The sequence below is a fragment of the Sturnira hondurensis genome, unplaced genomic scaffold (genome assembly GCF_014824575.4).
Source record: "Sturnira hondurensis isolate 20B ecotype Veracruz unplaced genomic scaffold, ASM1482457v3 Scaffold0003801, whole genome shotgun sequence".
Taxonomy (NCBI): Eukaryota; Metazoa; Chordata; class Mammalia; order Chiroptera; family Phyllostomidae; genus Sturnira; species Sturnira hondurensis.
Window position 1 is genome coordinate 4,896,807 of NW_028076432.1, and position 15,593 is coordinate 4,912,399.

The 15,593-nt window shown below is 37.2% G+C and overlaps 1 protein-coding gene across 13 annotated transcripts in view; it reads right to left on the reverse strand.

The window, feature by feature from the left end:
- Positions 1-15,593, reverse strand: part of DLG2 (discs large MAGUK scaffold protein 2) — a 1,965,529-nt gene that overhangs the window by 778,726 nt on the left and 1,171,210 nt on the right. For 3 of the 13 annotated variants that reach the window (XM_037042850.1, XM_037042845.1, XM_037042843.1), the window contains exon 1: positions 5,219-5,707. The exons of 8 other annotated variants lie outside the window; for them this stretch is intronic. In XM_037042850.1, the coding sequence (XP_036898745.1) occupies positions 5,219-5,527 (309 nt within the window). In that variant the 5' untranslated portion in view covers positions 5,528-5,707. Of the gene's footprint in view, positions 1-5,218; positions 5,709-15,593 lie in introns of those variants that run through there. 2 more of the 13 variants (XM_037042841.1, XM_037042847.1) reach the window with 2 other exon arrangements.

The following is a 15,593-nucleotide window of genomic DNA, read 5'->3' on the forward strand; positions in this document are numbered from 1 at the left end:
CAAAGGAATGACTAATGCAGGGCCCCTAACACAGGACTTCACACATTGTAGATACTGTGAGTATTCAATAAATATATTATCATCTCTGCTCTTTTCTTTCCCACCATCTGTATTCTCTTTCTCCTTGTTCTGCCCTGGAAAGAATGCCTTGCTGATGTCAGCATCCCAAAGCAGGGGTGCCAGGAGTGTTGACAAAGTGGCTTCACGTCTGCCCGCGGAATGCTTAATTCCTTCTGTAAAATACCTCTTATTCTCTTCTGTTCCCCTTGCCTGGGGCTTGCTGGTGTTTTCCATAGTCTAAAAAAACTCTTCTTACTCTTTCTTGTTAAGGGGCTCTCTTTATGGACGGAGTCAGTAGAAGTAACCAGAGTTAAAACATGCTGTCAGGTCTTTCTGGCTGGGCATAAGCTGAGCCTGAGATTTCAGCCCAGGGCAACTCTACTTGGACTGAAAGGTCCTCTGCACTCAAGTCACTGCAAACTGCTGTTGCTGGAGGAACTTCAAAGGTTCTATTAGAGAAGATTTATGGATTTTGGCTAAACATTTCAAATACAATTGTTCCAGCAGAATATCACTAAGAAAAATCTAATATCACCTGCCTCTGAATACAAGTTTATGGGAGTGCTACTTCATCACTACAATTCTATTTTACACAATTTTTTTTCAGTGTGGACTGTTGTAAATCTCTAAGCACCCTGAAGGACACACTGTCTCCCCATTGTCATGTGGTACTGTGCCAAATGTTTCTGGATGGCTGGCCAGCCTAACCTTCACCATTACAAGTAAGATGTCAGAAAATTCAGTATGTAAGCAAGAAGTTCTAATAAAATACCACCATAATAATAATTAATTTTATGGAGAATAAGTTTTTCGGGTTTAAAAAACATCATTTTGACGCTACATATCTAAATTATAGTAACCATAAATACCTTTTTTCAACTGGAAAATTTCTGTGTTCTAAGTCACATGGTGGACTCTAGAAATTTTCAATTCTTGTTATATTTTCCTACAGTATAATTTTATCATCCTTAGCATTACAGAAGTTACAGATGAGTCTTAAAGAAGGTAAATGAGTGAGGTCACATAGAGCTAGCAAGTTCAAATTTAGGATTATCTATCTCTAATGGACATATCCTCTGCAAAGTGCTTGCCATTAAGTAATGGGTATCAGTTGACAGTCACCGAATATTAGCATTGGCAGAGAGAGGTAGGTTCATTTAGGGAAAAGCCAGTGTTCTCTGAAACAGACAACTGAGGCCCAGAAGGGCCTAATGACCATGAAGCCTAACACAGAGAGAGTGGCAGAGCAGGCATGGGGACCCTGCGGTGACTCCTTGCTGCTGACTCAGTGGAGTCTTCATCAAGAACTGCCAGGCCCTCTGTGACCAGTGCCCACTCACCTCTCCATGGACACACAGCACCAGGAGCAAACCCACGCAGGCCCCAGGTGTTACCTGTGTTTGTTGTTATTTTTATACCAAAAGCATATTTCTCTTTGCCCACGTGATAATCACAATTTTTTTCCAAGTTTCACTTCAATTCAGGCTGAGTATTACTACTTCTATGAAGTCTTCACAGACTCACCTCTCTCCTCTCCCCAGAACATCAGGTATAATAAATTAAGGAATAGCTTAATAATAGTCAACATTTTAGGGACTTATTATTCACTCATTCCACAAATACCTACTGAGCCTGTACTGTATGTAAGCACTATGCTAAGTACTTTACATGTATTATGTTAATAATTCCTCACCGAATCATGTTAGTTATATACTATTTTTATCTTCATTTTACAAGACAGAAAACCCAGGCCTAAAGAGATGCAGTATCTTTTTCTTTTAAGTATTGCTTTCTCACTTCTCTGTGGTTCCTCTCTGTCCTAATATACATTCACTATGGAATTTGCAGCACTCCATGGAACTTTGTTTCACTTCCTAATTGTGACTTATGATAGTATAATTCTGTGTATATCATGATATATGTGTATTTGATAAATGTTATATACCATTAAAGGCCATAAGTTACACAATGGTAGGATAGTATCTACTTTGTTTACTATTATATCCACCATCTATAGGACCTGACAGAGAAGCACATAGTAGGCACTCAGGAAATAGTTAAGTAGGCACTCAGGAAACACATTAAGAATGAATGAAGAACAAATGCATAAATCACTAGTCTCCACATCACTGTTCTGTGCTTCCTGCCTCCACAAATCCGTCTGCATTGGGGAGAATTGCCACATAAGCGATGATGGACATATTGCTTTTTCTGTTGTTGTTGTTGTTGTTTTTGCCTCCTACCCAAAACCAACACTATTATCCTAGAAGTGCATTCTAGAATTCATTTCTGGACTCTATAATTTTCCATTTTCTTACCTATTATTATGGCTATATTAATTCTACAGATCCAAATGGAATGAAAACTGATTGGAGAATGGACAAAGCTGTTTTTAAGTCCTGCTGAGGAACAACATAATGACATAGCCCTGTTAGTACACAGCACCCCAAATAACAGGAGTTTGGCAAAGCGCCTTGGGAGGAACTCAAGTCATTACCAGGCCCTCTATTATAGCAGCCGGAAATCGCACTGCTGATTTTCATGTAATACGGCAAACGTTTCCTAGGGCAGGATCCCTGCTCCCAGACACTTAATAGCCCTCAGGCACTTCCTGTACCACGTATAGGTCCCTAGGCTATGCTAAAACATGCACTCTCCTTCTTTCTGATTTATCAAGGATTCTAATGTTTAGTGTATTAGCCCCCATTCTTTGTTTTACAATATTTCCTACAATATCTGTAGTTAATTTATGGGGGAAAATAGTATAACAAAATTCTCAAAACAGACTTAATTTTAATAAACACATATTCATACACATGTACATGCTGTTGGTTCTGTGACAGTTTTATATCAGCATATAGTATACACACATCTGTATACTTCAAATATTAGACATATTCTGTAGATGTAAATGAATATCAACATACATATTAATTGTATGTCAGCATTTTGCATACCTGTCAGAAGTAAAGGAAATATACTTTATACAGAGACAATAAAAAACATTTTTTTGGTAAAAATCAAGCTAGTATATTCTAGATAAAAGAATATAGAACTTTTTATAGATGTGTGTTTATATATGTGCATATGTAAATGTATGTATATTCATATACATACTCATACATATAACAATGTTAATATATGCAATGCAAGTAGGTACAGATATTTAAATACATATATTAAAGTCTATGTGCATATGTATATACAAATTAAAAACTACTCAACATAATATATTTGCAGAGACACAGGAGTGGAATAAAGAGAGAAACTGATCATCCAGATTGGCACTGTTAGGAAACCGAAATGGTAAAAGACTGAAAGGATTGGTGAGAGAGTCACAACACTGAAGACCCTAAAAGGCACCATGTTTTAGCCCCAACATTTAAGGACCGCTGCTTACCCTAGCCAATAATCAAGAGCATGTGAGTGAAAGAGAAAATGTATAGAAATGTGTGTGCAAAATAATAAGGGGAGATGGTTTTTGCTTCGATTTACTGCCTTCTCACATGCCACTGGATCTCCATCAGAGCCGAGACTCTATTTCAGGCCTTTAAAGTATTCATAGGTATAAATTTAAAGCAAGTAGGGGGTTGACTTTGTTGAAAACCAAGGAAAAGTTTCCTTTGGTTGATGAAAAAATCTATCAAGAGTTTTAGAGAATACTTATTATAATGTAGTATTAGAGATTTTGTTGGGAAGATTATTATTTATGAAATAAAATTTTACTACATATTGGATGAAAATTGTAACAATAAAAAGCAAGTTAGCTTATTCTACTCTAAAGCAAGCTTGCTTTTTCTTTTAGATGTGAATTTGTCTGCTTTGCCTCTGTGAGCCTGCAATCAATAAAGACATACAGGTTAAAGACACTTAAACACATGTATTTGGTAAAGACTGTATAGAGACATCAAAATTGTCTACTGTTTCTTTAGTTTGGGATGGATGCTAACTTAAAAAATGAGCTGAGTTTCCAAATGTTGAGCTACATTTCAAGCTGAATTAATTTAATGCTATAATGACAATATATCCTTGAATTAGATCAGGATGGCAAGATGCATGATGCAATGCAACAGAAGCCATATATTTGGTCAGGCATATGTAATGACATCACTAAGATCTAGTGATATATGATACTCTTGGAAATAGCTTTTATAAAGCTAATATTAACATTAGAATGTTTTCTACAACTCTCAGAGCATAATGTTTTACTCAGGACCAATATTCACTTTTCAATTATGCTAAAGGCAAACTAAAATCAAGAAAGAATTTTATTTGAAAACACAGCTCTTCTCCTTTCAATGCATGTTTGAGAACAGTCATGGGTCTGCATGCACGGTGGTGGTCACAGGTGCATTGTATTTATATTTTACGGCATTTCTAGAGAGTTGCTTTCTCTCTCTGGATGGAAGCAGAGAAAATGAACCAATTTATTTTCTAGTAAAATGTTGGGGCAAGAACAAGCTAGGAATCAAATGAAGGAAATCTGCATACCTGCTTCAGAAATGTATTCTAGGAGAGAGTTTTCAGTATAAGTAACCTATTGCTCCTCTGCAAAAAATGAAATGTTTCACTAGTTTATTCTGAGTGTCATCATCCTGTGGCTTGCTTTGAATTATTCCTTTTGTTTGTAAAATAAATTATCTAGTGTAAACAAATTTTCTTCCCTATTACTAAAAAGGTATATAGCATTACAAGAATAAAATTAGAATACTATGCACCAAATCATTACTTTCCATAAGTGAAGAAATCTATGTTCTTTTATCTTTAAAGAGATGAAGAGTGTCTGATTAAAGTTCTTTTTCTCTTCCTTAAACAAACAAACCAAAGCCCGAGGCTAGGCAGAATAGAAAAGTTAAAAATGATTAGAAGTAGAAGTACAGCTAAAACTGATGCAGAAAAGTAAAATCATCTGAAGACTGACTAGAAAAGTTGAACTTGGAGAAAAGTCACTAAAAGAACCTGAGCACAGCATCCCTGGGCTTTCACAGGCCACCCAGAGGTGTGAGCCCACAAAAACCTGTGAAAATGACAGGTTTTCTTGGCCTATCCTTCCGTCAGCAAGGAGGACTCAGCAAAGTTTCCAAGCCACCCTCACCTTACACAACTTGCTCTCAGTTTCTTCCAACACTCAGGGGAAAGTCATAAGGAAAAGGCTCACCTGTGCTGGGCTGAACCAACCCTGTGGGCAGGCACAGTGCTCCCCACAAGTCCCTTTGCCCTTGGTGCTCGTCTTGTGGGGACTTTTCCGCATACTGTCCCACAAGGTGACCAGCTTGGTCCTGTTTGGAGGTGGTCCCGCAGGTCCTGAAGAGGGCATGGTCTGAGAATTGTACCCAAGCCCCTGAGGGCTCCTCTGCCAGCCACAAGCGCAGTGGGCATCCCTGATCAGTGTGGGTGCACTCCTGCCGGCATCCGTCCCATCGGACCCCCGGCTGCAGCTGTGTTGCTTGGTGAGGTATGCATTCATACTGCACTGATGCCTACTTTTTCCTTTGGTCAGCTCTGCACAGGAATGTCTCCTCCCTCACACCCCTTTCTTCCAGGCAGTTGTAAAAGTCTTTTTTTTTCTCGCGTGGATCCCTCAGTATCCTTGACAGCTGCTATAAGCAGTGCATCGTGGGAGCAGTGGGAGCAGCGAGAGCAGCTCTGCACAGCATTATCTGCGGGCTGGTAGCTCTTTGTCAATAGATGACTCAACTCACAGAGCAACTTGACAGTATCCCTGCTCTAGGCAGAAGCAATCAATGCTCCACACAGCTGGGCTACAAGACTGTACACTGTGTTACAAACCCTTTTTGGATGGAGCCCCGCAGTAAAGAATACTCTCTGTAATTTGGCATCCTGGCTTTTCCCTCTCCTGGCTGAGCCCCACACAAAATATAGACCTCAGGAAAGACAGCTTCTTATCAGACTAGCAGGACCCTTCTTTCCGGAAAGAATGCATCTAGGCTAAAACAATATAGCATAAGCAAATTGAAATGATGGGAAAGTGAACCTATCAAGGAATTTCCAATATTTATAGGAATCGCTTATCTATAGAGATATTTGCCAAGACAGACCAAATCATGAGGTAACTAAATAAGAGCATGAATATTAACTCTAAAGAACTTTAAGTTATCGAGAAAAATTACTGAGATCACAGAACGATACAAGAGTCCTTTAAAATTTGGAAGCTGAATGTGTTTTAGACCATGATTATACATTATAACGTAAGCATAGCTTCTTTATGCTATGAACCGTTATTAATTCTTTCTGATTTGAAATAAAGCAATTTTCAAAGTTCAGAACTTATGGGTTGGCTTGTTTTAACACAGTGTTTTTCCTTACCCAAAATTATTCTGAGGATTTCATTTCAAATACTTTACCACAACAAATACATTCACCACAGAGAAAGTCTGCATTTTAAAGTGAAAGACACATCCAACTCTGCCATCCAGTATTTTGGTTTCCAAAGACAAAATTTTCAAATTCTTTCACTGAAAAATAAGTGAAATCTATCCAATTTAAAGCAATTGCCTTCCAGAGAGGACATGATTGTTTTAGAATTTTAGTATGATTGTAGAAGTCATCCATACTATTTTCAGTAAAGAGAAACACATTTAGAGTTTCTATTCTGCTTGAAACTTTCCCCATCTGTAACATAAGTATCTCTCCCTACCCCATATCCCTAAAGAAGTAATTTTTGTTTGATTGGGAAGCAAGCTGCCATCCATGCAGCACCAAACAATGATGCTATAACTCCATGATATAATAATGTTATCTACAGACCATTAGGTACCATTAGATCCACAATCTCCATGGATTGACTGGGTACTGGGGTAGTGTAGACCTCATTTCTCACTGAGTTGGCAAAATTATTATTTCAAAGGCCAGGATTATATCATATTCTATACTTCAACAGTGGGATTTCCTAGATAAATCACTGTTATATAAAAAAACCCTAAATAAAATAAGCAGCACCTTCTCTGTTGGTGGATCTCCACAAAAGAGTCCTTTTCCAAATTCTACACAAGAGGCTGACATTAGTACCTTGCTTGGCACAGTAGGCATCCAAAACACCTTTGCTAAATAATCAGAACCCAGGTGAATGAGTTCCAAAGGCAGGCCCTGAACCGTTACAGATCATTTTTTCCCAAGCACTTAGCACACTCACTGCCCAGCACACAGCAGGCTTATGAATAGATTTTTTAAAATGAATGCATAGATGGTTGGGTGATTGTATAAACAGAAAGAAAAAGCAGAGGAATGAGGAAGTTGACCAATACTTTTTCTAAAACAGTATTTAATTCAGCAGTGCCCCAGAAACTTGAGCCCTTTCATTAAGGTTAGCTCCAGTGCTGCTTTGGATGTATTAAAGAAATTTGCCCCCCAAATATAAAGACATGAACTATGGGGAAGAAATAATGGTGGTACTATGGTCTTTCCTCCTGAAAGAAAATCAAGGAGTCAACATCAATTCTTAATGGGAAAATTGAGGCAAATAGATCACCAGGTGACAGTAGAGAAAAAGGAAGAAAATAATTTCTCTCTCCTTCTTTCTTTCTGTCATTTTTTTAGGCTCAGTCCATGGATAACGCCTGGAATAACTTCTGGGTCCAGTAAAGCCCTAGAGAACTTGGTATTTGTGTGGTGTCTCCACGATGCATGGCTATGCGGTAGGACTTGATGGGACATGGCAAGCCATTCATTACCCCTCAGTGCAAACGTTGGGAAGCTGTAGGCTTGGCTCTCTTCAGTCTTATCTAACCATCCACGCTGCTCTCGTTTTTCAGGCAGGTGCCATCGCCCAAAGACCCATTGGCATCTGCAAGGAAAACATGCCCTATTCTCACCAATTTATCTCTCAACGATGGGAGCCAGTCTGCACAGGGACAAGGCAGTGTGAATCCACATAATTTTGTAATGGTGTGTGCAGCTTGCAAGACAGAAAATTCCTTGTTTGGGCACTGCTCAAAGATATAAATCTTCCTAGGAGTGCTGAATTGTTGTGAATGGGTTATTTGTAATGAGCTATTTCTTCTCAACACAAGGACAACAGAATTCCTATTTTAATAACCTCAGCATGCCATTTCTATATTGATAAATACATTACATAACTAATATTACTTTTCTTGGAAGATCTTAAAGACCATTACAAACTTTTGTTAAAATCACTACAAGACTATGTTGAAATTGCTTTTTCACTGTACTACATGTAAAATAATTCCAGCTTTCTGTCTTCCCCTCTCCCCTCAACTACTTTTTCTTTTCCACACATGACATTTGGCTTTCCTAGTCTGAGGACAGACCACTTAAACAGATAAATATGTTCAACTAAATCCATTGTACTATGAGACAGACTTACTAATTAAAGATAATTCAATTTGATCAACTGTAATTGGACAGTTGCAATGACCATGAGATGACATGAAATTCTGGCCAAACCAGAATTAGTGGTACACAAGTACACATCCCACTTATCACTGTGATTTAACGTGGGCAGATGGTGCACAGGGCAAGGCCTAGATGAGATGCATCTCGGTGACCTCTCGTTGACTTGTTACTGTCTGAATAGAACAACTACTGGTTTTAAAGCAGAAGCTTAAGATTAATATCCTGGCTTGATTTGTTTAAAATGAAATAGCAACGATGACTTACCAAATAAATTGCACTGCGCTAAAATGCTATGCAGATATATTTTGTTCCAGATAAAATTTCCTTCGGGCTCTCTCCACATATGGGTAATGAAGATATTAATTACAAAAGAAGAGCAGAAGCACATTAGCATCCCTAAGTAATGTGTTAAATAATCACAAAATGATAGAAAGTATTAGATATAATTTATTTTGATTTGAAAATTGTAGGTAGCCTATTCCTGTGGCTGCAAAGACTAGAGATGTTATATATGCTGACAGATTAATATTCTTGTATACTTAATAACCTCCAGCCTAGGCAATCTCCAGATCCAATTACATTTACCTTTCAAAATAAGAGGGAACCAACAATATTTAAAGTATTTTAGGCTCTAAAAGTATTTCCAAAATACTTAAGCCAATTTAGTCATAAATCTTAGAAGGCAAAGCAAGAAGGAATGGATAGTGAGGAAGGATACATGCTTAATTTCTATAGCGATTTAACCTGGACATAGAATTTAATAAAAAATAAAAAAGGTATAAAATGTCCCAAATTCTCACTGATATACTAGGATTTTGGTGAGTGTTGAGGAGAGGAGCTAAATCTGAATTAATGTAAGGCTGAATTATAAAATGGTTTTCAGGAAGTACAAATTTATTATATTCTTACACAATAAATCTATTGGAGAAATTAGAACATAAATTATGAGAAATTTCTTGGAGATTCTGAAAAGAATACTAATGAAGACATAATAATCATGTATACTTCACATATTTTAGCGATTGAGTCTAAGTAATGAAGTATGCTACTATCAGAAATTTGTTCTCATCCTTCAAGATGAGACTAGTGTCACTTCTGTGAAGCTTTCTAGATGCCCTTGGCATGTTTAATTACACTCTACAGTATTTGTACACTTGTAGATGTAAGTATCGTTCATGGTCGCCTACTTCTCTCAATCACCATGACGCCCACCTGTGTCGAAGCCATCATTTCTCTGTAGAACTGGTGAAACAGCTTCCTAACTGGTCTCTGCCCTCCACCGTTACTGCAATTCATTCTCACATAGTGGCCAGAGAAACTTCTAAAATGCAAATGCAATCACGTCCTACTCTGCTTAATACCTGTGACTAATATATCCTTCTCTGAGATCTTTATCCCCATAGACAACACAGCTTGAAAGTGGCTTGCATGGTCCTTACTGTGTCCTGTGTGACCTGGCCTCTGGTGCCTTCACCAGTCTCATCCATCCTCACCCATTGCTCCATCCACCCTCCAAACACACAGACCTTGACCACCTTGTGGCCCCTGCACGTGCCCTCTTCCCCTCTCTACACATTCACACAGTTCACTCTCACTCCCCCTTTTCTCTTAACATTGCACCAAGAGACTCCTCCCAAAAGCCATCCCAAGGGAAAGTAAAATACAATCAAGGGGGAGCCTACTACACAACCCAGCTCCAATACAAGTCTCCAGACCTTCCTTCCCACCACATTGCCTTCTCAAAGACTCTTCTATTCAGAAATTAGGGAGCATCCCCTGCCTTCCAGAGGTCAGAAAAAATGGGAACAACTGTAACTGAGCAACAATTAAACATTTTTTTAAAAGTTACCTTTCCAAGAAAACATTCCCTGTACACTGTGGCCCAAGCCTCTTCCAGAACAGACCATGGGTCTTCCTCCCATTAAGCACTCATTTAGCACCTCTGCTTTTCTATTTCAACATTTACATGATTGCATTTAAAATAATAATTTTTTAAATACATGACTGCATGTTTGATGCCATTCTCCTCAATCAGAATGTAAGTAATCACCATTAAGGGGAGAGGGTATTCGCATCTTCCCAACCAAGCACAAACTGTTTATTATTTATTAAAATAAATCAAGCAAGAAAGAAGTTAAGATTGTCTTTCAGCGATTATACCAAAATCAGTATTCAGGTCCGTGTTCTACCTCTCGGTGACAAACGAATAAATAAACGTTTTGAATTCAAGCACCAAATAGCAATGTGCTCTTAAGGTCATTTGAGTGAAACATTCAGGGTGGATAAGTGGTAGAAGTGATATGCATTAACCCATTTGTGGAAGAAATTTGCTAGTGGTCTTATAATACTAGAAGTTGAAACAGCTTTTGTTTATTCTAGTAAGATACTCAGTAGTGAAAGCTATACTTCCTGACAGCTATGCTTTTCCCTCAAGTGTTTTCAAGTTCTTCTCCCTTTACAACTAGACAGTGCACAAGGGTGAGGAGCTCCCCGATGAAAAGGGAGTCAGTGGGGCGGCAGGGAGGGCATCCCAGACTCTGGCCACCAAAGCCTTCACCCTCTTAAAACGATATAATCCAAAGGTGGGGTGATTTAACAGGATATTGAAAGCATATATTACAGAGCAGAAGAGCAAGATGAAACCTCCTCTCCCTCCCCATTAATAAAGTTTACAAAGTTTAAAGATAATGAAACAGCATTATTATTTATGACAAATATCTTATTTAGATTTTTTAATTTATTTAATTATTTTTCAAGTACAGTTTTCTGTCTATTACTCCCATTTATTTAGATTTTTTTAAAATTGTGGTTAAAAAGACATAATATACAGCATCCGGAAGAAGTGTCGCCTGCTTGAGTGTGGTTGGTAGGGTAATAATATGGTGTAATAATTTATAGTTTTAATTTGAACATATCACCTAAGACGTCATATGGTGTGCTTGAGTGTGGTATTGTTATGTTACAGAATTGCATGCTTGTGATTTTGTAATAAAAAACGGGCATTATTTGTGCTGGACCCTGGAGGTCTACCCTCTTAACAAAATTAAAGTGTAAAGTACAGCACTGTTAACCATATGCACAATATTGTACAGCAAATTTCTAGAATATTTTGAACATGCATTACTTAAAATTATGCTCCTTTTAAACAGCATTTCGTCATTTTCCCCTCCTCTCAGGCCCTGGCAACCACCATTCTCCCTGCTTCTGTGAATTCACTACTTCAGATACCTCATATAATATAAATAAAATCATACAGTATTTGTCTTTCTGTGACCAGCTTATTTTATTCAATATTATGTCTTCCAAGTTCATCCATGTTGTAGCATATGTGGGACATTCTCATTTTTGTGAATGAACAACATTTTATTGTTTAAAGAAACAGTGAAGCAGGGGATATACCACAGTTTCTTTATTCAGTCATTTGTCAATGGATATTTAGGTTGTACAAATATCTCTTCAAGATCCTAATTTCAATTTTTTGAGTAAATAAACAGAAATGGGATTGTTTTATCATGTGACAGTTTTCTTTTTAATTTTTTGAGAAAGTTCCATGTATTTCATGGCAACTCAGACATTTTATATTCCCACCAACAGGGCACAAGTGTTCCAACATCTCCACATCCAAAATCATGTTACCCGTGAAAAGAGAGTTTTACATTTTACTTCTTTCTGACTTCAAAACCTTTTATTTGTTTCTCTTGCCTAATGGCTCTGGTTAGGACTTGCAGTACAACTGACAACTGAGACTGACAGAGGTGAGAGTCAGTACCCTTATTATCTTGTTCCTGATCGTAGAGAAAATACTTTCCGTTTTTCACCATTGAGCATGATGTTACCTGTGGGCTTTTCATATATGACCTTTACTGTGTTGAGGTAATGTCCTTCTATTCCTGTTTGTTGAGGTTTTCATCATAAAAGAATGTTAAAATTTGTCAATGATTTTCTACATCTGCTGAGATGATCATGTGGTTTTTATTTTTCCCTGTTACCGTGGTGTATCACATTGATTTTTTCCTTTATTTTGAAGCTTCTTTGAATATCAGGGATAAATCACACTTGATCATAGTGTATGATTCTTGTAATGTGCTACTGAATTCAGTTTGCTGATGTTTTTATAGAAGTTTTCATTTATTTTTATTTTTTTATTTTAGTTGTTGTTCAAGCAGTTTTCTGTCTTTTACTCCCATCCTAGCCCACCCACCCAGCCCTCCCCCGCTCCCTCCTATTCCCCCTCCCCCCAGTTTTTGTCCATGTGTCTTTTATACTTGTTCCTGCAAACCCTTTCCCCTTTCCCGTGAAATTCCTTCCCCTCTCCCCTCTGGACACTGTCAGCCTGTTCTCTATTTCAGTGTCTTTGGTTATATTTTGCTTGCTTGTTTGTTTCATTGTTTAGGTTCCTGTTAAAGGTGAGATCATATGGTATTTGTCTTTCACCACCTGGCTTATTTTGCTTAACATAATACTTTCCAGTTCCATCTATGCTGTTGCAAAGGGTAGGAACTCCTTTTTTTCTGCTGCATAGAATTCCATTGTGTAAATGTACCATAGCTTTTTGATCCACTCATTTACTGATGGGCACTTAGGTTGCTTCCAGCACTTGGCTATTGTAAATTGTGCTGCTATGAACATTGGGGTGCATAGGTTCTTTTGGACTGGTGTTTCAGGAATCTTAGGATATAATCCCAGCAGTGGAATTGCTGGGTCAAAAGGCAAGTCCATTTTTAGTTTTCTAAGAAAATTCCAAAGTTTTCCATAGTGGTTGTACCAGTCTGCAATCCCACCAACAGTGCCCTAGGGTCCCCTTTCCTCCACAACCTTTCCAACACTTGTTGTTTGTTGCTTTGCTTGTGATGGCCATTCTGACTGGTGTGGGGTGCTATCTATAGTAATATATACTTTTTGGAGGAGTTTGAGAAGAATTGGCACTAACTCTTCCTTAAATGTTTGGTAGATTTCACCAGTGAATCCATCTGGCCCTGGGCTGCTTTTGGTTGGAGGATTTTAATGATTGACTAAATTTCCTTACTAGTTATAGTAAGGAAAAAAATCTGTTCAGATTTTTTATTTTTCATAATTCAGTATTCATAGATTATAGGTTTCTAGGAGCTTGTTTCTTTTAGGTTGTCTAATTTGTTGGTATATAATTTTTCATAGTAGACTCAATCCTTCTAAATTTCTGTGGCACCAACTGTCATAACCCTTTCTGTTTTGTTTTTATCAATTTGAGAGTTTTCTCTTTTTTCTTAATGTAGCTACAGGAGTGCTAGTTTTGTTTTTAAAAAGCAATTCTTAGTTTTGTTAATTTCTTCTATTTTTTATTCTCTACTTCATTTATTTTTGTTTCAATCCTAATTCCTTCCTTTTGTTAACTTTAGGTTTACTTTGTTCTTATTTTTCTAGTTCTTTGAAGTATAAAGTTAGGTTGTTTACTTTAGAACTTGTTTCTTGTTCTAATGTAGGCATTTATTACTACATACCTCTCTCTTTCCTCTTTGTACTTCTTTGAGGTGTGGAGTCAGGTTGTTCAATTTAGATTTTTGCATTTTAATGTAGACATTTATCACTATAAACTTTCTTTGTATTGTTTTTTCTTCACCTCATAAGTTCTGGTATGTTGTGTTTATGTTTTTATTAATCTCAAGGTACTTCTAGATTTCCAATTTGCTTTCTACTTTGAACAATTGATTATTCAACAATGTATTCTTTAATTTCCAAATATTTGTGAATTTTCCAGGTTTTTTTGCTACTGATATTTAGTTTCATTCCATTAGTGTTGAAATATAGTTTATATAGTTCAATCTTCTCAAGTTTGTTAAGACTTGGTTTGTGACCTAACATGTGATCAGTCATATAGAATATTCCTTGTGCACTTGAGAAGAATGTGTATTCTGCTGCTATTAGATGAAACAGCTCTCTATGTATCTGCTAGGACCTTTTGATCTACAGTCTTGTTAAAAATACTCCATTTGCTTACAGATCTTCTGTCTGGATGATCTAACAATTATTGAAAGTCAGGTGTTGAAATCTTCTGCTGTTACTGTGTTGCTGTCTATCTCCCCCTTTAGTCCTGTCAGGGTTGGCTTCATGTGTTTGGATGTTCTGATGTTGGGTACATATATATTTATGTGTTATATTTTCTTGGAAAATTGACACCGTTACCATGATATAATGTTTTGTCTTTGGCTCTCAACAGTTTTTAAATTAGCCTATTTGTCTGATAGAAGTACAGTCACGCCTGCTATCTTCTGGTTACCATTTGCATGAAGTATCTTTTTCCATCTTTTCACTTTCAGTGTACATGTGTTCTTAAATCCAAAGTGAGTCTCATAGACAGAATCTAGTTTAATCTTGTTTCTATTATCCATTCGGCCATTCCATGTCTTCTAACTGTAGGGATTGACCATTTATATTTAAATAAAGTATTGATAAGAACTTAACTATGGTCATTCTCTTAACTGTTTTGTCTGTTTTGTAGCTTTTTATGCCTCTTTAATTATCTTGCTATCTTCCTTTGTGTTTCATTGATGTTTTTTGTAGTGGCATCATTTAATCCCTTTATCATTTTTCCTTGTGTATCTTCCATAGGCATTTTCTCTGGGGTTACTACAGGTCTTACACAAAATGCCTTATAGTTATAGCAACCTATTATAAACTAGTAAGCTGGTAACAATTTCACTTCAATTATATATTCTATACTTTTACTTTCCCCCATACTTTGTTATGAAGGTCACAAATTATATACTTTGTGTTGTGCATCCATGAACATATTTTTATATTTTTTATACTTTTTAATACATATAGTTATATTTTTTATACTTTTAACTTCTTAGGTTATGTAACACAGTAACTTTAGCACTAAGCGCTGAAATTAGTGCTTAGTTATATACATTCTTGTCCAAGCTTTAATCAGCTTAAAAGTTAATTTAAATATTTAAGGTATTGATTTAAATCGGGAGAGGAACTCTTGGCTATCAGTCAGACTCTTGGGAAACAAATGTGTGCAACATCCTGCCTGTGTCCTTCCCAAGTGCAGTATCCCCACTCTTCCAATGCCAGCTGCTCAGCCAGCTCTGCCCTGATTGCCAGGACCAGACAGGGCAGTGTGGGAGACCACGGGGCCCCACACAGGGCAAAGGCACATGCCATCTCCTGTCCTGAGT